The sequence below is a fragment of the Felis catus genome, chromosome A2, assembly GCF_018350175.1.
Source record: "Felis catus isolate Fca126 chromosome A2, F.catus_Fca126_mat1.0, whole genome shotgun sequence".
Lineage (NCBI taxonomy): Eukaryota > Metazoa > Chordata > Mammalia > Carnivora > Felidae > Felis > Felis catus.
The window spans coordinates 149,701,670-149,728,408 of record NC_058369.1 but is presented as its reverse complement, the minus strand read 5'-3'; the positions used below and the strand labels follow the sequence as shown (position 1 = coordinate 149,728,408).

The 26,739-nt window shown below is 42.1% G+C and overlaps 1 protein-coding gene across 1 annotated transcript in view; it reads right to left on the bottom strand.

The window, feature by feature from the left end:
- The window catches only part of EXOC4 (exocyst complex component 4), a 750,068-nt gene that overhangs the window by 43,610 nt on the left and 679,719 nt on the right, over positions 1-26,739 (bottom strand). The window contains exons 16-17 of the mRNA XM_003983067.5: positions 18,426-18,604; positions 14,584-14,743 (exon numbers count right to left, since the gene is read on the bottom strand). Of these exons, the coding sequence (XP_003983116.1) occupies positions 14,584-14,743; positions 18,426-18,604 (339 nt within the window). The remainder of the gene's footprint in view (positions 1-14,583; positions 14,744-18,425; positions 18,605-26,739) is intronic.

Here is a 26,739-nt window from a genome sequence, read left to right as displayed (position 1 = left end):
GATGGACAGGATCTTCTAGTCTCAGGGGCAAACATCATGAACACCAATTATCACTGCAATGAAAAAATCTCGGAAGTCCTAGTTAGTATGATTTTCCATACAGAATTATCCAAGAAATACCCAATTAATAAAGAAGATAAATAATGGGATAACCAATTTCTTACTGTTCTTCTCCTCAGTTCTAAATATAAACAACAGTTCAAAGAGAGAGATTAATATTGGAAAGGGAAAAACGTATTGTTCTAAGAAAGGGATAGCTTGATCCAGAAGATTAAGCAAGCCTTTGAAGTTAGGACTCATAATGGCTCACTGAGCAGGAATGGACAAGGCAGATTAGACCGAATAGAAAAACTTAGTATTATAGGAGTTAAAAAGAAATATGAACATGTATAGTTCACATTTTTACAGGGGGTGCCAGCTTAAGGCTGTTAGCAAGATACCTACGTGCGATGTTATGTCATGCTGGCCAGTATTTGGTCCTCACTACTGTATCTGCTTGGGTAAGGATCTCTTTTAAGATACTTCTCCAAAGGAAATGTCTCTTATTCCACAGGTGAGCTAACACAGGGGCATCATCCAAGCAGATCCACACAGGCCCTATCGAAGAATGGGAACCGGGGAAAGGAGCTACAGATTTTACTGGAAACTTTTTTTTTTTAATTTAAAAAAGGGAAAAGAGCTATTAGAGGCTCTTTGGTTTCAGGGCCCGTAATTTAAACATATGCTATTGGTGAGAAGGAACCTCGGAGTGCCCGAGAGCACATTCTTTCCCTCTGCACAACAAACAGTAAATATTTAAGGCTCATTAGAGAAACTGGCAAATAGCTGATAGCCAATAGCTACAAAACTGAACTAAGGCAATCGGCTCCCTGGCAGACGTATGCTTCCCTTGTTCCAATGTTAGTTATGTGTCATTATCATTTCAATACTTTCATCCCTGGAGAACCAGGAAACAAGAGAAGAAAAAGGCAAAATTTCCGAAAACTGAAAAATAAAAATGCTCCCATGCTATATAATTAAAGTTAACAAAAGAAACAGACCCGTTGCCACATAACATGGAGCGGAGAGAAGCTGAAACTTCAGATGACTGATTTATCACAGCAAGTAATTACTTCATGTTTTTCACAAACATTTGAAACCTATTATTACTTTCACAGCGGCACATGCCAACAGAAGACTGTCACCTAAGGGAGAAGTGGGGAACTGGGCTGTAATTAATTTCTGGTCGCATATATCCATGAAGACTTTCACGCTGTCAATAAAATGCTCTGGCCGCTGAAAAATCCCCAACCTCCCTCTTCTGTCCCCGGTACCCCAAAATGTTTCATCAGAGATTGCAGAGAGGAGACTGAGACGCGGTGGTAACGCCTGCTGCTGAGTTGAGGCCATTGATCTGCTCTTTCCCTGACCTGGGTACCAAGAGAGAAAAGCCAATCAACAGCTGGCCTCTCCTGCTCCCCCTGCCCACCCTCCCCCCCCCCGACTTGTTTTCTTTCCTCATTTGAGTCCATCTGCAATTGAGAAAAATAGAAGGTGGGCAATTCTTTGGAGGAATCGAAACATGTAGATGCCAGGCAATGGAAATCATTATAACCGAAGCCTGTGTCTTTAAAGGTTAGAATACAAAGATTACGAGCGCCTCCAGGAAAAAGTGAAATGGCTGATCTGAATAAAACCTTTCCATCAACTGGAAAACCAGAACGCAGCAAAGGAGATGCAGAGCTACAGCAGATGTGACATTTATATTTTTGAGCACCTACATGTTTATTTTTTGAATTACCGTTCGGAGCCTTAGAAGACCTTTATAGGTCATGCAAAGCACAGCCAGTCTGTCTGACTCCCCAGGAGGTGTGGTGGGCAAACACTGCAACCACAAGCTTGACTGAAGGAAACCAGCCTACATTACTTCTTTCTTCATTCATTCGTGCACACACGCGTTCACTTGTCCATCCAGTCATCAAGTATTGCAAGTGCCTGTTATGTAATGGATATCTCCGAGATCTTTACCGTACTTCTGTGGCATTAAAGCTGATTTGCTTCCTTTTAGAAATCTCTCCTGCGAGAGCCTCTTCTGGGACTGGTGGTCAAGGGGAGCTCTGGACCTCAGAGCCCCATCTCTGGCTCTACGTCGTGGAGCTCTGGGCGAGTCTTATCTAGGGCTGACGTTCTAGTCAGAGCCTTATTGACAGATGAGAAAACTTGAGCTAAGAGAGCTGAAGTGACTTTGCCCAAGTGTATGTCACAATCATGGATTGAATTTGTTTACTGGCCACCAACTAGATCAGTGAAATACTACTTAGCTCACAGGAAAATTCTAGGAACACCGCTTGACTGCCTCAAAATAACAACAACAACATCAACAACAACAACAACAACAACAACAACAACAACAGTGACTGCCCTGAGGGGTGATTTTAATGGTTCCACTTAATCCAGAAAAGGGCTTTCAGGCAAGTTTTACTCTTCTGGCCTGCAGCAGGAGAAAGAAGGAATATGGGGGAATAACAGAGAACAATGGCTGAGAAATGGCCTGTCGTGAGCCTCACAGAACATGAGGGTAGGCTAGTGTTTCTCCAAGGGTGTCCAAGAACCACCTGCGTCAGGCTCCCCTGGGCACTTGTTAAGTAAACTGCAGATTCCTGCTCTCCCTCTTACCCAACCTTCTAGATCTTAATGTTTAGGGATGGAGTCAAAGAATTCCACTTAAAAGGAAGTCTCCCACGAAATTCTTTTTTTTTTTTTCTTTGAAGTAGGCTTCACATCCAGCATGGATCCCAACGTGGAGTTTGAACTCACAACCCTGAGATCAAGAGTCGGACGTTCAACCGATGGAGCCACCCAGGTGCACCCCCCTACAAAATTCCTATACTTTCTAGCCTTTGAGAACCACTCGGTTGATCTGCTTGGTGTTTTAAGACTACACGTGTGTGTACTTGGATCGGTGCTAAGAGTTGAGCGGTGATATGATCATGTCTGTGGTATGGTTCTGAGTGTTCAGGAGTGTCAAATGCTACTAGGACAGTTGTTTGGAAGGGGGGACAGAAGACCAGTAAATGCTGAGTACCTAAGGACTAAGCAAAACCAGCCCTACGTAACACATTCCCTTGCATGGGGGGGGGGGGGGGGAGGGGGGGTCTGTAGAGCCCCCTACGGTGAAACTGCTCATTAAAGCTAATGAAAAGTGCCAGAGACCAGAGCTTGATGGAAATCAAGGGGGGAAAGACAACCAGAAAAAAAATTAAGGAAAAGAAAACGTTTGAGAGCTAAGAGCCTGATTGAAAAATGAAATCATATTTTTAATTAAACAAAGCAAACAGAGACCCAATATTTACCAAATGAGAGCCCTGATTTCACATGGCTAAGAAAATACATAGACTAAGTTTGAATCCTAAGTCTTATTATTATGTAAACTGAGAATTTGCTGAGCTTCTTTAAGCTTTAGGTTTTTTTTCCATTGAGAAAATGAGGTAATAATAGTTACATGTGGAGTTTCATATAGAGTTTCAGGGTTCCATAGACCAATATAGGTAAAGTACTTCTTATGGTTCATGTCATGTAACCCAGTTTAATTATATAACAGTAATCACAATTGCTCTTATGTCATCACTGCAAGAAAGTAACTAATTTAGGGCCTCTAGGTATTTTACACTAAAGTCAGTTGTCTTCTAGAAGCTGTCCTTGCTTCAGGGACAGCAGTGTGGAGTCAAAAGTCTGTAAGGCCAGGTACATGTTTATTTCTTGGTAACGTGTTCATATTTAGCTAAGGATGCTCTCTGAAACATACGTGTAAATTCATATTTATCAAACACTTGGAAACACAAATCACATTCATAAACATTTTAGACTGCTATTACAGAGAAGTAGAGGAGGGAAGAAAAAAACACCCAGAAGCCAAAAACAAAACACAATTATGGTAACTAGTCACAAGAATTGCATAATGAGAAAGGCGCTGGGGAGGAAGTCTGGCCTCGATATGGTTTGTGAGGGGTTGTAGCTCTGCTTTCATAGCTATGGCAATTCTGCCTATTTCCTACATTTAAGCAGCAAAACTAAACACTATATCTTCATTTAGAAAACGAGAAAGGTCAGCTTCCAGCCTAAAGTTTTTCAGTAAGAATTCTAATAAAGTCAGTAAATGATCATTCTTGGGCTTTAGTCGAGAACAAGCTTTGTATCTTTTTAGCACAATCATTTCCTGGCAGAAAAATGGCCTCACTGGATGAATTAACTCAATTTCCTAACTATGACGACTACAGAGGTAGTGCAGGGTATAAAAATAGCACAACTGGATGAGAGATTTTGGGCAAGTCACTCGGATTTCCATTCCTTGGGATCTTTATTGGAAAAACACCGCCTGTCATCTATGCTAATCCCTGAATCATTCCAATTTCAGCACATGTGCTACAAAGGGAAAACCACAACTATCTGCCAATAATCTCGAGGAATCCTAAATTATACATTGACATTATATATGTACAAGGTATAGTGACATTAATTGAACATAATCAGAAAGAATTCTGATTTAATCAAAGCCTCATACATAAGATACGAGAAATCAAACACCAATACAGCCAGGTATTACTTTTGAGAGCTTTATAAATGCTCATTTTGGGGAGGTACTCTATGGGGGATAGAGTCCTCATTGAATAATTAAAGATCAATTAATTGCTAGAATGTATGGAACCTATTATGAGTGCAATAAATACAGAAAAAGTAGATCAGTAGAAAGAGGGATGGTCAGAAACAGGCAGCAAAGGCAAATGAAGGTTTGATTAGTGAAATGCAATGTCATTGAAATCCACTTATACAAAATTTTAAAGAAAATTTTCTCAGAGATCAGGCCATACAAATGTTTATTATTAAATTTTATTAATGGGTATATTTCCTTCTCCCAGGCAGCAAAAGCTATTTAAACCATCATATTTCCCAATTTACTCTGGCCCCTAGGAAAGTCAGGGCTAGCTTTGCATGATCATCAAATTCAAGAGATAAAACAGAATTTTTAGGGGGCATCACCATTAAAAGAATTTTGTTAGCAGACTAATCTCTCCCATAAAATGAATCATAAATCCACATGATTAATAATCTTGAGTTAAAAACCTGGAGTATTACAGGTAAAGGTTTGAAAAGGAAGAGGTTGGGGGCACCTGGGTGGCTCAGTGGGTTAAGTGTTTGACTTCAGCTCAGGTCATGATCTCGTGGTTAGTGAGTTCGAGCCCCACGATGGGCTCTGTGCTGACAGCTCGGAGCCTGGAACCTGCTTTGGATTCTGTGTCTCCCTCTCTCTCTGCCCCTCCCCCACGAGCACTCTGTCTCTGTCTCTGTCACTCTCTCTCTCTCAAAAAAAAAAGCATTAAAAAAAAAAGATTTGAAAAGGAATAGGTTACCCTAAGATTAAAGAAGCAGATAAAACCAACGGCAGAATAAAGGTGGGAAAAAATAAGCAGAGAAAAGAACATGAAAAATACAGACCTATGAATTTTTTTCAGAAACAAAATTGCTCTTCCAGCAAGGCAATCAAGTAACATTTTACTTAATAGGTGGGGGCATTTCATATTTGTAGCCAAATCACCTCCAAAGCTTACTCGAGAGGCAGTACCCCCTCTTGATGCACTGACTGATGGCGATTTAGGGGACCACAGATATTCATCTGTCTGCAGGTCTGCGGGTGTTTCCAGTAGATGGCAGCATGTCATTGCTAATTCCTGTCTAGCAGGCTACACCCTGGTCAGTCCGAACAGGAAAACCCACAACCTTTCCCGCAGAAAACCAAAAAGGGCTGCTCCTGGTGCCATAGGTTTGCAGGAAGTAAGCCCACCTGAACAGCTGCCTTGGAAGGAGTTCAACATTCTCAGCCACGCCGGAGATCATTCTTGGCCATAGATACAGCACAAGGTCAAGGACAATGTGAACTGATAAATATTCGGTTTCTAGGCTGGCTTTGTCACTCTGTCACCTTGAGGAAGGCACTGTGGGGCCATCCCTTCCTTATCCGCTTCAGGGCTTCCTCCTCTCATACCTTTTACATGCTGTTCCGCAGCGCACGGCCTCCATCTACCGTGCTTATAAGGTGCTTATTTCTCTGATGGGTTCAAACGACAACCATGGGCTGATGACTCCCACATCTGCTTGTTCAATACCGTCACCCCCACCCCGACCCCAGCTTCTAGCTTACCTGCCCAGGTGCATGTTGGACAACTCCACTGGGAAATCTCACAGGCATCTTAACACTCGTCACATCCACTGATCTCTCCTCCATCAAACCTCCCTCTCCCTCCCCCCAGGCTTATCTTTAAAAAAAAAAAAAAATCTAACTGCCTTTATTCACTGATTTCTGAGTTGGGCAGCATCCCATCTAGCAAATGGAAGGGTGCTCCTAGGCTTATCTTATTGGATGGTATTGTGAGCATCTTAGATACCCATGTCAGAAAGTGCCCTGACTCCTTTCCTTTATTCTCACTGTTGGTCACTCCCTACGTCCTGCCAATTTTAGTTCTTCTCAACTGGTGTTCTCCATGGCCCCCCAGCACTGACCTAATTCAGACCCTACACATCTCTCTTAACAATCACTTTCCACTTGGTCTGCAAGGCCTGCAGTTTTATGGCCCTCTTATCCATTTCCTACTTAGCTTTAGATACAAATCTGACCATCTCACTCTTCCCCTGAATCCATTTACCCCGCAGGATAAAGTCTGGACACCTTCACGTTTTCATCCCACGGGCATTTACCAAACGCCTACTAAGGCTGGTGCGTTCTAGGCCCTGGGGCTAGAGAAAGGAACAAGATCCTTGTCTCATGATGCGTGCTAAGAAAAAACAAATCAGGGTAAGTAAAACGGGGGGTGCTGGTGGGAGAGGAGGCGTGTTTTGAAACACTGCAGAGGAGGCCTCTCATGAGGTGACAGTTGTGCTGAGTCACCCTTGGCCAGCTCTGTTTTCCTCCTGCCTTATCTTCTACCCTTCTCTTCTTGAGGGTCTGCTCCAGTCACCCTGAACTGCCCTTTCTCTCTCTTTTTTTAAGCTTTTATTTATTTAGTTTTGAGACTGGGGGTGGGGGGGATGAGCAGGGAAGGGGCAGAGAGAGAGGAAGAGAGAAGATACCAAGCAGGTTCCACACTGTCAGCCCAGAGCCAGGGTGGGGCTCGATCTCATGAACCCTGATGAGATCATGACCTGAGCTGAAATCAAGAGTCAGACTCCTTTAACTGACTGAGCCATCCAGGCGCCCCTGTCTGTGTTTGATTACAGCAATCCTAGTGGGTGCAATATGATTATCTTGTTGTGGGTTTGACTTGCATTTCCCTAATAACAAACCATGTTGAGCATCTTTTTATGTGTGTATTACCCAACTATGTATCTTCTTTGGAGAAATGGCTATACACATCCTTTGCCTGTTTTTTTATTAAGTTTTTTTTCCCAGTAGTTTCAGATTTACAGAAAAATTGAAAAGATAGCACAAAGACTTCCCATATACTTAGGCCTAGTTTCCCTCTTATTAACATCTTATATTTGTATGATATATTTATCCTAATGAATCAATATTGATATGTTATTATTAATTAAAGTCCATAGTTTATTAACATTTTCTTAGTTTTTACATAATATCCTTTCTCTGTTCCAGGATCCCATCTGCATTACATGTAGATGTACATTACATTACATGTACATGTAGGACACTGCATTACATGTAACAGCCATGCTTTCTTAGGCTCCTTTTGGCTACAAAAGTTTCTCAGATTTGCCTTGCTTTTGATGACCTTGACAGTTTTGAGAAGTACCGGTCAAGTATTCCGTAGGATCCCCCTTTATTGAAAATTCTTTGATGTTTTCCTCAATTGTCTGAGGGTTATGGGTTTCGGGAAAGATCACAGAGGTGAAGTATCATTTTCATCCCTTCAAATCAAGGGTATTATCTGTCAATGTGATTTATGCATGTTGGTGTTGATCCTTGATCACCTGACTAAAGTACAATTGATCAGATTTCTCCACTATAAAGTTACTTTCCTCCCATTCCGTACATACCCTTTGGAAGGAAGTTCCTATGTGCAACCTCTACTTAAGAAGTGGGGAGTTAGGTTCCTCCTTTAGGGTAGTTTCTACATAATTCATTTGGAATTCTTCTGTATAGGAGAATTTGTCTCTTCTTCCTCACTTATTATTAATTTATCCAAAAAATTTATTATATCACTATGGACTCATAAACATTTATTCTATACTTTGTGTCATAGCCCAATACTTTATTTGTTGCACAAATAGTCCTAGCTTTGCTCATTAGGAGCTCTTTCAAGTTGGCTCCTGTGCCCCTTTGACACATTCCTGGCAATGTGGGGTGTGTGTGTGTGTGTGTGTGTGTGTGTGTGTGTGTGTGTATTTAGTACCTCCTTAAATTTCTGGCACTATAAGATGCTCCAGGCTCATCTTGTATATTTTCTGTCCCAGTCCTAGACTCAGCCATTTCTCTCAGAAGCCCTGCTTCCGTTTACTGGAGAAGAGTTTTAGAAATCAAGATCTGGGCACTAGCTATGATGGTTGCTACTGGGGCACCTTTACCTATCCTTTAACTGGGTTATTTGCCTTTGTATTATTGAGTTGTAAGAGTTCTCCATGAATTCTGGATGTAAGTACCTTACTAGATATATGATATGAAAATATTTTCTCCCATTCTTTTGGTTGTCTCTTCACTGTCTTGATTCAGCCTCTTTTTTTTTTTTTTTTTTTTTTTTTTTTTTAAATTTTTTTTTTCAACGTTTATTTTTTGGGACAGAGAGAGACAGAGCATGAACGGGGGAGGGGCAGAGAGAGAGGGAGACACAGAATCGGAAACAGGCTCCAGGCTCCGAGCCATCAGCCCAGAGCCCGATGCGGGGCTCGAACTCACGGACCGCGAGATCGTGACCTGGCTGAAGTCGGACGCTCAACCGACTGCGCCACCCAGGCGCCCCATTGATTCAGCCTCTTAATGAGTTAAACAAACATGGTGTATTATACTTTTCCATATAAGCCTGTGTCCTGAGGAAGCATTTTAGGCAAGATTTTTTTTCTCCTTTGGTTTCCCGATTCCAAATGGTTCCAGTGGGATTTTTCTGTTGGCTTTTGTGAAGAGGTTCCTAAGTATGTGTATTACACATCAGAGATATGGGACTTCATTGGGTAAGTAAACATATATAGAATAGCTCCAAAGCGAAACTGGAGTTGCTGGAAAGGGACCTAGGGCTGGAGAAGGGAGGAATCGGACATGTAGAAGCAGAGACTGACTTTCATTAAAAATAAAACCACTCAGTGTCCAAAGAGAGATCAGAACTTCATCATTGGAGAGATCCGCTTCATCATTGGAAACACATGATGAGTGTATATGCTGGGAAGAGCAGGGGTTTCTTAGGGACCGTTCAATGAGAAAAGAGAGGTTGCCAATTTCGGTCTTTTCTGTATCACACCGGAAACACTCTAATTGCATTTTTGTTTGCCACGAACGCATCAGACCCTACCACGGCATTGAGCAGTGAGAAGTCTATTCCCAAAACTTGTTTCTGCACTGGGTAAGTTGTGTAGGGAAGATTAAGGAGTGTGAACCAAAGCATTTCAGCCCTCTCCTCAGGTCACCAGGGCCCAAAACTTTGCCCTAAGCTAATTTAACCTACCAGCGCCATTTGACACAGATGAAGACACTCTCCTCCTAAAACACTTTCTTCTGGGACACGGACCTCTCTCCTGCTATCATCCTACTTCATCGGCTGCTGGTTCTCAGGTTCCTGGGCTGGTGTGTCCTCAGCACTGCAACATCTCAACGCCGGAGGACCTACCCAAGGCCCAGTTCTTGGATGGCTTCTCTTTTCGGTCTGCTTGTGTTCTCAGTAAGATCTGGTGTCTCATGCCATCTCATGGCTCTACTTATTTATTTATTTTTATTTATTTTTTTTTTCAATTTTTTTTTCAACGTTTATTTATTTTTGGGACAGAGAGAGACAGAGCATGAACGGGGGAGGGGCAGAGAGAGAGGGAGACACAGAATCGGAAACAGGCTCCAGGCTCTGAGCCATCAGCCCAGAGCCTGACGCGGGGCTCGAACTCACGGACCGCGAGATCGTGACCTGGCTGAAGTCGGACGCTTAACCGACTGCGCCACCCAGGCGCCCCTATTTACTTATTTTTAAATCCCATCTACAAGCTGATGATTCCCAGACTCCTTTTTCCCGCCCAGCCCTCTTTCCCGAATTCAGATTGGTATATTCAGCTCTCTCTTCATTATCTCTATTCACATGTCTAATGGGCCCCTCAGACTTAGTACTTCCAAACCCAAGCTGTCGATACCCCCTTCTTATCTGCCCCATTGCTACCTCCCCAAACTCAATCTGCCTTTCTCACCGTCTGGCTCATTTTTGCTTCGGTAAATCAAAATGCCAACCTTTGAATTGCTCAGAACAAAAACCTTGGAGTCCCTGGCTTGCTTCCAATCCCTCAGCAAATCCTATCAGCTCTCCTTTTAAAATACATCCTAATCTGACCACTTCTCGTCCTCTGCACTGCTACCCTCTTGGTCTGAATCACCACCACCTTTCATGTAGGTTCATGCGATAGTTTCCTAACAGCTCCTTCTGCCTTTGCCCTTGCCTGCAACCTCCCCTCCCCAATTGTCTACTTGCAACACAGCGGCCAGAGTGAGTCTTTTACAACCTAAGTCACGTTATGGCGGTCTTCTGTTCCACACCATCTGATAGTTTCCCACCTCCCTCAAAGTAGAGCCCAATGTTATTGCAACAGTCTTCAAGATCTCAGATTCTTAAACCTTTGACGTCATTTCTTCTTCTTCCTGTTGCTCATTCACTTTCGCCATACACACTGGCCTTTCTGCTGTTCTTTAAATGCCAGTCATACTCCTCTCTCTGGTTCTTTCCTCTCATACCTCTTTTTCTGGTATGCTTTCTCCCGAGGTATCCACCTGGCTTGCTCCCGGTCTTCTTTTAGGTCTTTCCTCAAATGTTACCGTATCATTAAGGGCTTCTGTGGCCACTCTAAAATTGTGGGTTACTTTCATTACACCCTGGCATACTCTAGTCCCCTTCCCATGCCTGATTTTTCACCGTAGCACAGAGGGAAGAACCAGGAAGAAACCTCTGGGGTCATCTTTTTGAATAATGGGTTCACTTAAACTGTAAAGATTGCCAGATCCACCTTGGGGACTTGAGTGCCCATTCATTCAGACGTCTCCTGATACACAGTGCCTGGACTGCTAGGTTGTTTCAGTGACTCAGTTTTGGGAAGTGCATGGCAGCTCAGGGTAAGATGATTTCTGATGAAAGGAACTAAAAAGCACACCCGTAAAGCCCTTCCATTGCCTAGTTAATCTGTAGTAATTTTCCAGGACAAAGTAACTTCTTGAGTCTGAAAATTTAGAGTGGGGTCAAAAGGGTCAGAGCCATAGCAGAGATCATTATCATAGGGGACAGGGCGTCTCTGTAATTCTGGTGATTACATAGGTTATCCTGATCCTTTGCTCACCCAAGATTTATCTTCTTATTGGAGATTAGAGTAAAGGTGTGTATACAAAAGACAGACAACAATACCGCAAGTAGAAGAATCAACACAAATGGAATCACTCCAGATCTCTCTTTATTACAGAAAGGGCGTTCTATTTTCCACCGGCCAGGAAGGCTGTGGAGGTGAAAAAAAAACTACAAGAGCCTTTGCAACTTCTCGTTAAGTAAGTTTTCTGACACATTGGCAACTAGTGATTAATTACTGTGTTAGAAGATAACATTCCTATAGAGATTTGCTGGAAATAGAGATGCTGTCCATGCTTGATTAGACATTGCTTAAGGAATGCTGAGGCACACTGTTGCCGTCTCTTATTTCTGGCTATTTTGGTATCGCTGTTATATTTATTTTACATAGCTTCAAATTCAGTAGAATTGATGGAGCCCATTTCACAAAACCCGTCCCTACCAAAAACAGGAATGAAAAAAAAATAAGGCTATAAAGTGCATCTATGTATGCATGTGTGTATGTGAGCAAGAGAAAATGAGGGTGAAACAGACTAGGAATAGTGGAGATAGACTGTTGCTTTTGTAAATGCTTTCTGCTCTACAAGGAAAGACCTGCAAGGGAGATACTGCTCCGTATAAGCTTCTAAGAACATTGACCTATGTCAGCTGGTTAAAACTTTCAGGGCATTAAAGACTAAACTAAAACTAAACTTTGCCATTATCCAAGCCCTTTGCCAGCCCCCCCCCCCAAAAGCCTTGATTTTGATACCTATCCATTCACCATTCATCCAGTGCACGTGATGAGCACTTACTCTGGTCTGGGCACTGAGAAAACAGACAGGAACAGTCACGGTCTCTCGGAACATTCAAGTCTCATAAGGAGAGGTCTTCTGAGCCAGGATCAAAAGGACAGACTCATCCAATGCTACATACTTATGCTGCCTATTTCCTTTCATACTCCATGGGGAGCAGAGAGTCACAGTAGCAGTACCTCTCCCAAGTGGTCACATTTCCGCTCACGCCCATTTCCTTGGACATCATTCATAAATCCAACTGTAAAAGGCACGGCTTGGTTGCTGTTCAGTTATTTCCTGAAGAAACGCTTTGCTGGCACACAGCCCACTGATGCCAACCTCAATACTGCCCAGTCAGCATTTCATTATTCAGATGCTAGTTTTTTGAGTACGCATTCAGGCCCCATGCTGTCTGCCAAAAACTGTGCTAATTTACTTATTTCAGCTAAATAATAAAAAAAAAAATCATTTAAAAAAGGATGATTGAATTTAAGAATTATATTCCTCAGAGAATTAGTAATGCTTTGCTGTATCCCTCAGGCCTCCATGTACTTAACTTCCCCTTGTCAATGTTATTATGAATAGACTAATTCAATAATGAGATCATTCCCCATAAGAGCGACCAAATAAATGCAGTATTCAGTCACACCTGGTTTCCCTAATCTGAGCAAGGAAGGCTTTCTACCAAATTTAGCCTAAAATAGGGAATTTAATGAACACACACACGCACACACACACGCAAGAAGGAAGAACAAGACAGGAGGAGGACAGAGAAGCAGAGGAACAGGTGGCAATGGAACAAATGGGAGTGATAGATTGGAGAAGAAAAGTTAAAAATGAAGATATATGGTTATATGCTTTCCAAACAAAGATCCTAGCACATATGTCTTAATACTTGTCAAAGTAATGTAATATTTCATCATCCTTTGAAATGTCTTCAGAATTGTTTCAAATTTTCTAGAACTTCTCAAGGAATCCAAAAGTCAAGTGAAATGGCACAGAAGTACTAAATGTTAGGCAGGAGAACTCTGCACTATTACAAACAAATGACTTTCCAGCCATAAGGGAGTTTGTGGAATAATTCACCAAGGTACAAACAGCAGTAATGCACCACGGTACGATAATCATTCATCCTCTGCAAAACTGTTTTCACTTTCACTGAAGCTCCAAAGGTCTGATGATTTAAGTAAGGGAGAGCCAGCGTTGAGACCACACGAAGAGAGAATAAAATCACCTCTTAAATTTGAAAAAGTGCATTATAAAGAAACATCAAAAACTGAGATCAGCAAACCTAGGACAGAGAAAGGAAGAGGGCGATTTAAAAGAAGAGCCTTCAAGGACATGAAGGGTGGGCATGGTTGACGATGAGCCCCCACAATGAACATGAGAAGAGAAGACGGGTTTCAACTGGGAAGAGAGAACAGATGAGGAAAAAGATTCATGGACACATACACTCAACCCTTGTTATGTATAATGAGAGAAAAAAAGGGAAAAAATCCTAATGCTTAAAAAATTTGCAAATGATTAAATAATGCCTAATTTATGCCGTGGAGTAAGTGTTCAGGTATTAAATGTGATACCGCCGACCCTTGAACAGTGTGGGAAGGTAGGGGCGCCAACCTCCCACACAGTCACAAATCTGTGTATAACTTCTGACTCCCCACCAGAAAACTTAACTACTAACAGCCTACTGCTGACCAGAAGCCTTACTGAGAACATAAACAGTTGATTAACACATATTTTGTATGTTATACATTTTATATATTATTTTTATATAGGTAAAACACTGTTTTCAAAGAATAGTACTGATATGGGGAAATGCAGTTAAGCAAATATAAAATTACATTAACATAGTTCCAATTTTGTAAAAAGAGAAACTGCATGCACGCATAGTCTGAACATTCACTTGTATACTTAGCACAGGCACAAAAGCCAGGAGAAATAACGCCCAATGTCAAAGTCTCTGGATGAAAGTCTTAGGAGTAATGTTTATTTTAGTTTTTGTATTTTATGTCACAGATCTTAGGCAGTGAGCAAGTATTACTTTCATAATAAGAAAAAAGTTACTGAAGTTTTGTAGTAAGAGCTTAGCTTAGACAAGAGGGAAAACTACCTGCCTAAGTGAGGTTAAGCATCCAACAGAATTGTACCGAATTACCTTCTCTAAGACTAAAGAACATCTAATTATTTCACTGTTGTTTTTTTAAATTAACTTTTGCAGTACCGAGAATCCATTTTTCTAAATGATTTTTACGGGCAATGGGATCTTGGCTTTGGTACAAGGGACTTGGCCCAATCTTTCCTCCTACCTTGCAAAATCCAGGTCTGCCTCCCGCGACATGGTGATGTTGGTCAAATTCTGCTGAAGGACAAAAATGTTTCTACACATCTTCTTGATGCCGGACTCGCTGATGCGCCTGAAGTACTGGGCACCATTAATGAGGATGCAGGAGATCAGGTGACCCAGGCCTGAGGAGCCAGCACACGTCAGTGGAGGGAAAAGAGAAGATAGATTAGTGCCACCCTGCATGAACTTACACATGAATATGGAAGGATTTCTCTCTTGTCATCCTCCACAAATTTAAACGACCAAAGAAAACATACCTGTGAGGGTTGTTGTGCCCACTGATCTTACACTTGTTCCAGAGTATTTAAATATTGTCCTTATAGATATGGAGAGGCTTTATGTAACATAACCTGGTAAATCCATAGCTCCAGCACTGCCATATATATCGTAAGCTATCATTCCAGGGGCTTAGAAAATATGCCAGGTTAGGGGAGCCTGGGTGGCTCAGTCGGTTAAGTGTCCGACTTCTGCTCAAGTCATGATCTCGCGGTTTTTGAGTTCGAGCCCTGAGCCGGGCTCTGTGCTGACAGCTCAGAGCCTGGAGCCTGCTTCAGATTCTGTGTCTCCCTCTCTCTCTACCCCCTACCCCTCGCTCACACACACTTTCTCTCTCTCTCAAAAATAAAATAAAAACATTAAAAAGTTAAAAAAAAAAAAAGAAAATACGCCAGGTTGTTATAAACTACTCAAGAGCAGTGGGACTCATTTTTCTGCAAAGTGGTTTTGGAAGCAGAGATGAATACATGTAAATACAATGATCTGTTTGCTTTCCTCTTCCTCCCACAAAAAAAGCCAGGGGTGTACTTTTGGCTCAAAAGTTGATTTGGAACCTAATAAGGCAAAAATAGAATAAGAAATTGATACATGTGGGTTGCCATTTGTCAAAGCTTTCGCTAGAACTCTAAAGCTAGTCCGGCTTGTTACAAGCCGTCTACTATTTTTGTTATCTTCCCCTTCTAAAGGCAGAGTTCCTCTGTGGTGAAGGTTCAGATGGGAGCTCAGGGCACCTCTTCAGGTTCAGTGACTCCCACTATCTGCAAAATGAGTTTCCTCGTTTAGGATGAAGGTCAAAAAGGAGAGGAGGAACATTCTCTCTTGCTTCAGCTCCCCTCATCCAGCGTTGCTTCCAGACCACGAACTCACTTGTATGTGTTACCATTTGAAAGTGAAGCAAAAGGCTTTTTACTCAAAGAAAAAGAAACACACACGTGGATTTTACATGTAAAGCCAGACAACTGATTGATGTGAAAAATCTCTGTAAGTCACGTTTTGGTGTGATTTTACTGAGCCTGTAACTTCAGGCATAATTTTATTCCACCATGGTAAAATGCAGTTTGCCCTGAGTGTAGGCAATGGGGGAGGGGGGTGCACTGTGTATAGAGAATAGCAAATAATAATCAATATATTAAATAAGTAAATTTATATTAATAAATATGTATAATAGATCATAATAATTAAAAATAAAACCTATTAGAGGTTGTCTGCTTTACATTACCACTGTATACTGGTAATTTCAAATTAAGAATTTTTTTAAATGTTTATTTATTTTAATTTTATTTTTTATTAAATATAATGTATTGTCAAATTCGTTTTCATACAACACCCAGTGGTCATCCCAACGGGTGCCCTCCTCAATGCGCCTCTCCCCCACCCCCCATCAACCCTTAGTTTGTTCTCAGTATTTAAGAGTCTCTTATAGTTTGCCTCCCTCCCTCTCTGCTTATTTTTGAGAGAGAGAGAGAGAGAGAGACAGAGCGCAAGTGGGGGAGGGGCAGGGATAGAGGGAGACACAGGATCTGAAGCAGGCTCCAGGCTCTGAGCTGTCAGCACAGAACCCGACACAGGGCTTGAACTCATGATCTGTGAGATCATGACCTGAGCCAAAGTCGGATGCTTAACTGACTGAGCCACCTAGGTGCCCATGGCAATTTCATATAATAACCTGTGGTAACATACTTTTTTCTGTCACACCAAAGAAGACTGGGATCCTGTCACCCCCACTCTCTACCCCTTGGGAAATTCCATATTACGCCTTTTCAATTTGGAAAGTGGTGTCACGGAGAAATAGCTAGAGCTTTTTAAACAGAAGGTCTCCAATTTATGGTTTCTTAAACCCTATTCCACATCAGTGTGTTATGCTCATATTTCAAGAAGATGTCGCTACTCATCAGGATTAGATGTTAAGAAATGGCTGGGAAAAATGAGAGAGAAAGTCTGGGAACTGCAAATGTTGATAGATAGGGCTTAGAAGAGCCCCGGTCGAGAGCAAGAAGGAAACTGTGCAGTGAGTGAGGAGTGACTTCTCCGATGGGCACCGCTGCGGCCCTTGGAGTGTCAGCACCATGCAAGGAACAGCTCACCTTTTAATCACTTAGACTTTTTGGCTTAAGTCTTTTAGGGATAGTTTCCTCTCAGAACATACCTCCATCTTTATGATACAATTTAGTGGGAAAATAAGATTTTTAGTTTCGGGGTCCAAATGTGCTGGAACATAACTGTTTTATAAAGTGAGCAATGGCCCAGCATTTCTTTCCTGTCTCTGGGTTCCACGATTATTTGCACAGTGTACCTTCTTAATTATTTGAAATAACACTGGTTTAATTTTGAGAGACCTCGTAGATACTTTTGGCACCCAGGCCTACATACAAATAAACCAAAACAAGAAAGAAGGGAATATAGTTTGAAGTCCAAAAAGGGGTCCCTAGTGGGGGACTCCAGCATGAAAACTTATTTGGCTGGCATCACATATTTTGGTTTCTTTTTTTCATTAAAAAAAAAATTTTTTTTAAACGTTTATTTATTTTTGAGACAGAGAGAGACAGAGCATGAACGGGGGAGGGGCAGAGAGAGAGGGAGACACAGAATTGGAAGCAGGCTCCAGGCTCTGAGTCATCAGCCCAGAGCCCGACGCGGGGCTCAAACTCATGGACTGTGAGATCGTGACCCGAGCTGAAGTCAGACGCTTAACCGACTGAGCCACCCAGGCGCCCCTGGCATCACATATTTTGAAATGTTGAAGGTGAATGCCTTTAGATGGAACTGTCTTTCATACCTTTCCTTGCTGGCCTGCCCCAAGGCATTCATGGATGCAGCCATTCTAAAATCTCTGCTGATCAGAGGTTTCTGGTCTTTTCAGACAACAGGGCATTCTTTGAGAGAAACCTTGCCCTTTCACTGATAATCTTCGCCAATGACAGATCTTTCAGAGTCCTCTTCTCATTGTATACGTGTTCCTTTTTCTTTTCTTTTTTTTAAAGCTTTTAAATTTTTATTTATTTTTAATTTGAGAGAGAGCACGCACATGTATGCACACATGGGAGAAGGGCAGGGAGAGAGGAGAGAGGGAATCCCAAATGGGCTCTGCGTTGTGGGGCTCGACCCCACAAACCTGTAAGATCATGCTCAAGCTGAAATCAAGAGTCAGATGCTTAGCCAACTGAGCCACCCAGGCATCTTGTTTCTTTTCCTTTTATGAACTCCTCTTGAGTGGGTCTCATGGCCGACTCTACATATTTACCCAATTCTTATGAGTGACATGTCAGGGAGGCAGCCAGACTGCCATCTATCTGCCTTATGTTGGATTAAATCTTATCAACCGGGAGCAGATGGCAGCCATATTGTTGTCTACCTATCCATACACAGAGAAACTAGGTATTGCAGCTTTAATCCAAAAAGAAAAGAAAAGAAAAGGAAAAAACCCCAAACAACTACAAGTTTTGAACTTCAAAAGTAGAGAGACACACACAAAAAAACCCTTCACCCTTCCTTCCTCCCCAGATCCCAAGGGCAAAGGCAGGGTCTGACCTTCAAATATATACTGGAACTTATGCTGCTGAAGGCTGGCACTCATGGCCTCTTCAATGGCGCTGATGTCCTTGTTGAGCTTGACCACCAGAGGGTCATAATCCATACTTTCCACATTAGCGACAATGGCATAGTTCCCTTCCTTTGCAAGGGGGATGAGATAATGGAAACAGTGAACCCTAAGAGAGGCAAGGATGGAGAGAGCGGTTAGTAACACATTTTCCTGATGGAAACAATAATCTTCTTGTGACAGAACACCCAAACACTTGAAGCAGCTGTGGCTCCGTAAATATTTATGTACTCCTCCGCTCATTCACGGGAAAGCCACCTAGTAAGTGAGAGATCGTGAGCAAGTCAGCTTCCGCGATCCTCACTTGCTCAATCCAAACATTGGGGATGAGGAGTAAATGAACTCTAAAATTCCTTTAAAAAAAAAAAAGAAGTTTATTTTTGAGAGAGGGAAAGGCAGGCAGTGGGTGAGCGGGAGAGGGCTAGAGACAGGGAGGCACAGAATGGGAAGCAGGCTCCAGGCTCCAAGGTGTCAGCACAGAGCCCGATGCGGGGCTCGAACTCTTGAACCGTGAGATCATGACCTGAGCCGAAGTCGGACGCTTAACCGATTGAGCCACCCAGGCACCCCTAAGATTCCTTTCAAAGACTGGATTATACGCATACTGTGAAAAGCATTATATCTTTCAATGGATATTACTAGAGTGAAAATGAGAGGCAGAGGTCACAGAGCTCTAAAGAGTAGGCTTTGGAATGAGACTACTTTGGTTTCAATTCCCAATTCCAACATGTTCTAGCTGTGTGATTGTTCGGTTTCCTTGTCTAGATGATGCCCACACCTACCTCATAAGGTGCTCGGAGGAGCTGGTGAACATAAAGCATACAGCACAGGCCTGGCACAAAGCAAGTGCATAGTAAGTGTTGGCTATCATTGCTATTATCATATTTATTATTATTCATCTATTACTTAAGTAAAACGCCAAAATAAACTTACTTATTTAAAAATAAAATTGTGCTCGGCCTTGGGAATGTGCGACATGATTTATGCCCTTAAACACTCCCTAGCCTAGTCGGGCAGACTGAGAAAAAAAAAAAAAAAGAGAGAGAAACAGAGACCAAAAGAAGGCAGCGTCTCACTCAGAAGCACATGTATCCACGTGCCATGGAAACCTGCCATGGAGCGTCAGGAAAGGTTCACAACAGGAGGTGATATACTTAAGTAAGAAAGATGATCTGTATGAGCTTGAGGAAGGAGTGCGTTCCTCTGTTGACATGGCTTGATCACTCTGACCATGCACAGTTCTTAGGGTCTTTTTGGTAGTTACTGCCAAAGAAGTCTGAGATGGGTCAAGACAGGCCAGTCCATAACCTTTGTGTTAAGCTGTAACGAAAGCAGGTTTCACTCCAAATAATTCTACCACACATATAGGCGTTTCTTAAAAAACCAAAACCAAAACCTTCCATCCGTTGGCAGGCACAGTTCGAACAGTCTTTCCTATAAGCTCAGTGAAGTCCTAATTATTGTTTTAGGTGCTCTGTCTGATCGTACCACGGGAGGTTCAGAGTCAAAATTCTGGTACCCTTATAGTCTGCATTAAGTAATAGGAAATACTCCTAAACAAATGGCTGCAAAAGCCTTGGGCCTTATCCCTAATGTTGGATCTTTAGGCTTGGCTTTCATCTTTCTTTTTTAAAGTAAGGCTTACTGAGAAATAATGTATCAACAGTAAAAAAATCACCCTTTTTAGTGTATTTTGTAGTGTAGTTTTGACAAATCTACACAGTTGTACAATCGCCACTATGATCAAGTTATAGAACAACAGCATCACTCCTAGAATTCCCGTGAGCCCCTCTGCAGTCAACCCCTACCCATACTCCAAGGCTCTGGCAACCACTGACCTATCTATGCTTCCTTCCTATAGTTCCATCTTGTCCAGAGTGCCATATAAATGGAATCATAGAGTATGCAGCTTTCGGAGTTTGGCTTCTTGTGGTCAGCCTGAGGCATCTGTGATTTATCCACTTTATTGTTCATTCCTTGTGACTGCCGAGCAGATCTCCACCGTATGGAGGTACCACAATTTAACCATTTGTCTGCTGACATCTGGACTGTTTCTACTCTGGGGTGATATCACAAAAAGCTGCTTCAGGTACGGGATTTGGGGTAAATACAAATTTTCATTTCCAGTGGGTAAGTACTAGAATCACTGGGTCATGTAGATAAGTATATTTTAATTTTATAAGAAACTGCCAAACTGGGGCACCTGGGTGGCTCGGTCGGTTAAGCGTCCGACTTCGGCTCGGGTCATGATCTCATGGTCCATGGGTTCGAGCCCCGCGTCGGGCTCTGTGCTGACAGCTCAGAGCCTGGAGCCTGTTTCACATCCTGTGTCTCCCTCTCTCTCTGCCCCTCCCCTGTTCATGCTCTGTCTCTCTCTGTCTCAAAAATAAATAAACGTTAAAAAAAAATTAAAAAAAAAAAAAAGAAACTGCCAAACTATTTTCCAAAGGTGCTATGCCATTTCGCTTTCCTACCAGCAGCGTACGAGAGTTCCAGATGCTGAGCATCTGCACCAGCACCTACTGTCACCAGTTTTTAAAAAGATTTTAGCTTTACTGAGGTATAACTGATCTATAATACTGTGAGACGTTGTAAGTACACATCATGATTTGATATACACATTCCTTGTGGAAGGCTTTCCCCAGTCTGGTTAATGAACATGTCCATCACATATTTATTCTTTTTTTTTTTTTTTTTAACCATGAGAACATTTAAGTTCTACTTTTAGCATCTTAACAAATTTCAATTATACAATACAGTGTCATCAACCATAGTCACCATGTTTTAAATTAGATTCTCGGGCCTTATTCAAACCTTATGGCTAAAAGTTTGTACCTTCACCAACCTCTATTTCCCCCAATCCCAGCCACAACTGTCCTATTCTGTTTCTATGACTTTGACTTTTTTTTTTTCAATTCTGCATATAAGTGCCACCATGTAGTATTTGTGTTTGTCACACTTAGTTCACTTTGCATAAAGCCTTCAGTGTTTGTTAGTTTAAAAAAAATTAATAGAACACATTCTAATACATGTGTACAGTGATATCTCATTGTGATTTTAAATTTTCAGTTTCCTAATGACTAATGATGTTGGGCATATTTTCATGTGCTTGTCTGCCATCCATATACCTTTGTGCTCATAATTCTTGCCCAACTTTTTTAATGGGTTGTTTTGGGTGTTCTTTATATGTTCTGGATACAACTCCTTTATTAGGTATGCATTTTACAAATATTTTATCTCACTCTTTGGCTTGTCTTTTCATTTTAGTGATGTCTTTTTAAGAATGGTTTTCGGGGCGCCTGGGTGGCTCAGTCGGTTAAGCGGCCAACTTCCGCTCAGGTCATGATCTCGCGGTCCGTGAGTTCGAGCCCCGCGTCGGGCTCTGTGCTGACAGCTCAGAGCCTGGAGCCTGTTTCAGATTCTGTGTCTCCCTCTCTCTGACCCTCCCCCGTTCATGCTCTGTGTCTCTGTGTCTCAAAAATAAACGTTAAAAAAAAAATTAAAAAAAAAAAAAAAGAATGGTTTTCAATTTTGATGGACTTCAATTTACCATTTTTTTTCTTTTTGGATGGTGTTTTTCGGGTCCTATGTAATAAATCTTGGCCTACACAAAGTCACAGAATTTCTTTCCCTATGTTTTCTTCTAGAAGTTTTATAGTTTCAGGTTTTATAATTTTGTATAGGATGTGATGTATTCTTATAACCTGCTCATGCAGGGGAATCTAAGTATCTTGACTATCAGTTCATTTTCATTATCAGTGGTGATCTAATAGCTGCATCAACTAATGACTAATTTCGCCAACAAAAATTTATACTGGCATTCATCTGCTAATTGGCAAGGTGTATAGTGTTAATCAAGACACCAGTAACTGCACCGGTTGCAGTGCCCTCCGGAAGGTGACCTTTCTGATAGAATGAAAGTTGACCAATCTGGGGTGGGATTCATGACTAGGGAAATTGATGGCTACTGTGGTTGACATTTAAACTGAGCAGCTCTTAGCTGAAAATAAGATCAAGCCATCAGTGCTAAGGTATTTTTACAGTAAATTACAGATGACATAACTCTAGCAATGGAAGACTCTGGACAAAGGCATGAGGGTGTGAATGAAGGTTGGTTTTGAGGAATGACAAGTGGTTCCTTTTGGTATGCAGAGATCACATATGAAGACAGGGGCATGAGGTGAGCCTGGGGACATGGGTAGGTCATTCAGCTTTGGAGGCCATCGAAGGATTCTGGGTTTCATCTGAGAATGGCTTCTAGGGAGCCTTAGGAGGTGGGAGCCTTAGGATTTTAAGAGGTGGAATGATATAATCAGATACAAGCTTTGGCAAGATCACTCTAGCACAGTATAACGGGTGGGCTGATGGTGAAGAATGGGAGCAACTGAAAGGAGAGAGACTGCTTGGGACATTCTCCTGAATTGGAGGGGAGTGCTTCTAAGATCCTGAAGTGAGTGGCAGAAGAGAGAAGACGGCTTTCAGGTACGATCTTCCTCTCCCCCAGCGATTAGAGGTGAAAAAGAAAACAGTCGCTGGCCAATGTCAAATTCAAAAAGTGTTTTCTTTGGATTCTGGCATGTTGTTGCTGACCTTAACACGACCTTCGCATTAAGGTTTTCTGCAAATATTGCTGATTACACAGCAGGGTGGTTGATTTTCAGAAAGTGCACACTCAGGATCCCAACAGTGACAGGCGGTTGCTGTTGAACCCACTTAGAGCCCTCCTGATGGTGAGAGAAATCAGCCGATAAAGGTGACATTCTTGGCATCTTGGACTCAAATGGCAACTTAATTTCCTTCTTCTAAAGTTCAAATAGGAAAAAAAAAAACCACCACCTCAACAATTTTAAATGGTCTCACCATGTCTTTCATTTCTTGGGGGTGTCATTTGCCTTAGGCTTCAAACTGTGGAAAGGGGCTGATTATTGGTTAAATGTGACCGAAAGTGACGCAGGTAAAATGTCAAATGCTCTTTGGACGGGTCCTTAAATGCAGAACCTACTGGATTTGAGAACACTTTCTGGCTTGAACTTTAACAGGTTACAGAAAAATACGGGCTACGGATATAAAAAAAAATTTGGTGAAAAAGACACACTTGGGCGTTTGAAATTGTTCTGGACTTCTTGCTAGCGTTTTCCATGCTTTTTTTTCCCTGTTAATTTCTGTGGTGCTATCTTATTTCAGTGCCTTCTGGGGTAAGTACCAGAGACAGTACCTACCCAGGCACTTCTTCATTGCACCAGCTCCTGAGTGACAGGCCCTGAGTTCTAATTCTCTTGTACGGCAGGATGGGAGCAAAGCAAACACTAGCAGATTCTGGTGACAAGGGTGATGCTGGGCATGCATCTCTGTACTTCTTAGACAGCATATAGTGAAAACAGAGTCTCCAAACCAATTCATTTTCTTGAAAGGGCAACAGGTTTTGGTTGGAGAAATAGCACGTGTTTTATCGAGGCTTGATTTCAAACCAGCTAATTCGCAAGAAGCATTCAGGTTTTTTATTGAGCACCTAATATGTAGCAGGACGTTCCAGGTTCTGGGGCCACAGGAATGAACAAGGCACACCTGATCCCTGCCTTCTGGGAGCCGAGAGTCTCTTCCACGGTCACGCGCTGTGGATATCCAGAGCGCTCAGCAGTCTCCTTATTTCAGCATTATTATAGGACCGTGTACGGATCCTATACGTACAGGCTATTGATATAGTGTCATCAACTGTATAAACAGATGCACACAAAAATGCACGTTCCTGTGACAAGGAATGAATGAAGTGTGTCCACATTCATTATCTGAGCCATCCATGGAGCTTTCTGCCTAGTGTCATCTACCATACTTTCAAAGGGACAAAGACAATATGGAGTGCATTCATAAGAAAGCAACCTGAATGCTGAAACCATGTTATAAGATGAAGGAGTTTAACTTTGAGAAAATAAACATGTTTAGTGCTCTGAGTGAAAGTCAAGGAAAGAGAATTCTGCATCCAGGACTCTAAAACTCGGTCCTTTTTGTTCTTCATGCTTACAATGACCTTTTTCTGTTTTTAAACGAATGTTGAAGGAGATAGAGCAATGGGTAGTTTCTTGTAGAGTTAACAAATAATGACTAAAATATGTTCAGCATTAAGAATAGTACTGTCATGATGTACCAAAATAAAAAGGACAGACTAGAGGTTGAGGATTTAAAAGACTTCCTCAAATGTGTTGAAAATCTCCCACTTGGAATTAACTACAGGACAAGCAGCTAATTCTGAATGTGGAAGACGCTGTGCTCCCAACACAATCGCTAGCATAAATTCCAGGAGCTGTGATAGTAATTAATTTGATGTTCCCTTGCTTTTCTGTGCAACCCGGGGAACAGAGGCATAAGAATGTTACTGTTTTTTGTTTTGGTTTTTGTTTTGTCTATTGCATTTATCTGTTCATAGAAACCACCCGATTTATTTCACTGTCAGCCTGTAAATAAATAGAAAACAAATCTACAAACTATCGTAAAACAAGTCAGAAAACACAGAGGAAGAGCCTTTCTTTCTGGACAGCTGCATGTGAGAAACAAAGTCGGAAATAATGCTGGGTAAAACATTTCAAATCTGCAATGCTTCTTCTCTTACTCCACTCAAAAGGTGCTTGTAAGCAATTAAGAAGTAACTCACTGGACAAGATAATGAAGAATGAAAAAAGCACGAGGCAGACAAAAGAAACGACATCCACAATACATTGTCAATTTGGCTTTGACTGAGCACACCTGAAGATATCCAAGTTCTTTTTTTTTACTGTTTATTTTTGCGAGAGAGACAGAGCGTGAGTGGGGGAGGAGCAGAGAAAGAGGGAGATGTGGGAGAGGAGCAGAGAGAGAGGGAGACACAGAATCCGAAGCAGGCTCCAGGCTCCGAGCTGTCAGCACAGAGCCTGATGCAGGGCTCGAACCCACGAACCGTTGAGATCATGACCTGAGTCGAAGTTGGACGCTTAACCAACTGAGCCACCCAGCACCCTAAAGGTATCCAAGTTCTAACTGGAGTCCAAACATGTGAACCAAAATCCTATTTACATTTTTTTTTTAACATTTATTCATATTTGAGAGTGAGAGAGACAGAGCATGAGCGAGGGAGGGACAGAGAGAGGGAGTCACAGAATCCGAAGCAGGCTCCAGGCTCCGAGCTGTCAGCACAGGGCCCGATGCAGGGCTCGAACTCATGGACTGCAAGATCATGACCTGAGCTGAAGTCGGACGCCCAACCGACTGAGCCACCCAGGCGCCCCCTCCCCCCGTTTTTTTAAAAAACATTTATTCATTTTTGAGAGTGAGAGAGACAGAGCATGAGCAAGGGAGGGACAGACAGAGGGAGTCTATTTACATTTTTAAAAACTTAATATAGTAAAGACTCCAAACGAGAAAGCAAAATACTCCATAAACTTTAATAATGTCTCATGGTAATATAGAAGAAAATGTATCACCCTTTCTGATGTAATGTATATAGTTTCTGATCTTGAGTTTTCTGATCCCGAAGTCCCAAAAGTCTCTATCCAACTATCTGACATTGCTACCTAGAGGTCTAGGAAGCATCTCAAACTGAACGTTTCCAAGACGGAAGTCTTGGCTTCCACCCCTCTCTCAACCTTTCTCCTCCCTTCAGACTTTCTCACCTCAGTTAGTTAATGGCCCTGGCATCCACATAATTACTCTCACCCCAAAGCTGGTGGTTTTCCTTGGGTCCCCTCTTTCACTGCCACCAGCCCCTGCGCCCAATCCAGTTGATCAACACATTTCATCAGCTCTACCTTTGGGATATATCTCAAACCAACCCTTGGCACACCTCCACCTGTTACTCTGGTGCTCGTAACTGGTCTCAATGGTCGCTATGCTTCCATTCATATTTCTTCCTATCATCCCTTTTCCAAACAACAGTTAAGGTGCTCTTTTAAAAACGTAAATGCGGGGGGAGGGTGCCTTGGTGGCTCAGTCGGTTAAGAGTCTGATTCTTGGTTTTGGCTCAGGCCATGATCTCATGGTTTGTGAGTTCGAGTCCCACCTTGGGCTCCACAGCTGGCAGCCCAGAGCCTGCTTGGGATTCTCTCTCTGCCTCTCTCTCTGCCTCTTCCCTGCTCATACTGTTGCTGTCTCTCTCAAAATAAATAAATAAAAACTTTAAAAAAGGTAAATGGATGAAAGAGTGAATGAATGAATGAAGTTCTGTCCCTTGTCTAAAACCCTTCTATGACTCCTTAATGCACTTAAAATAAAATCTGA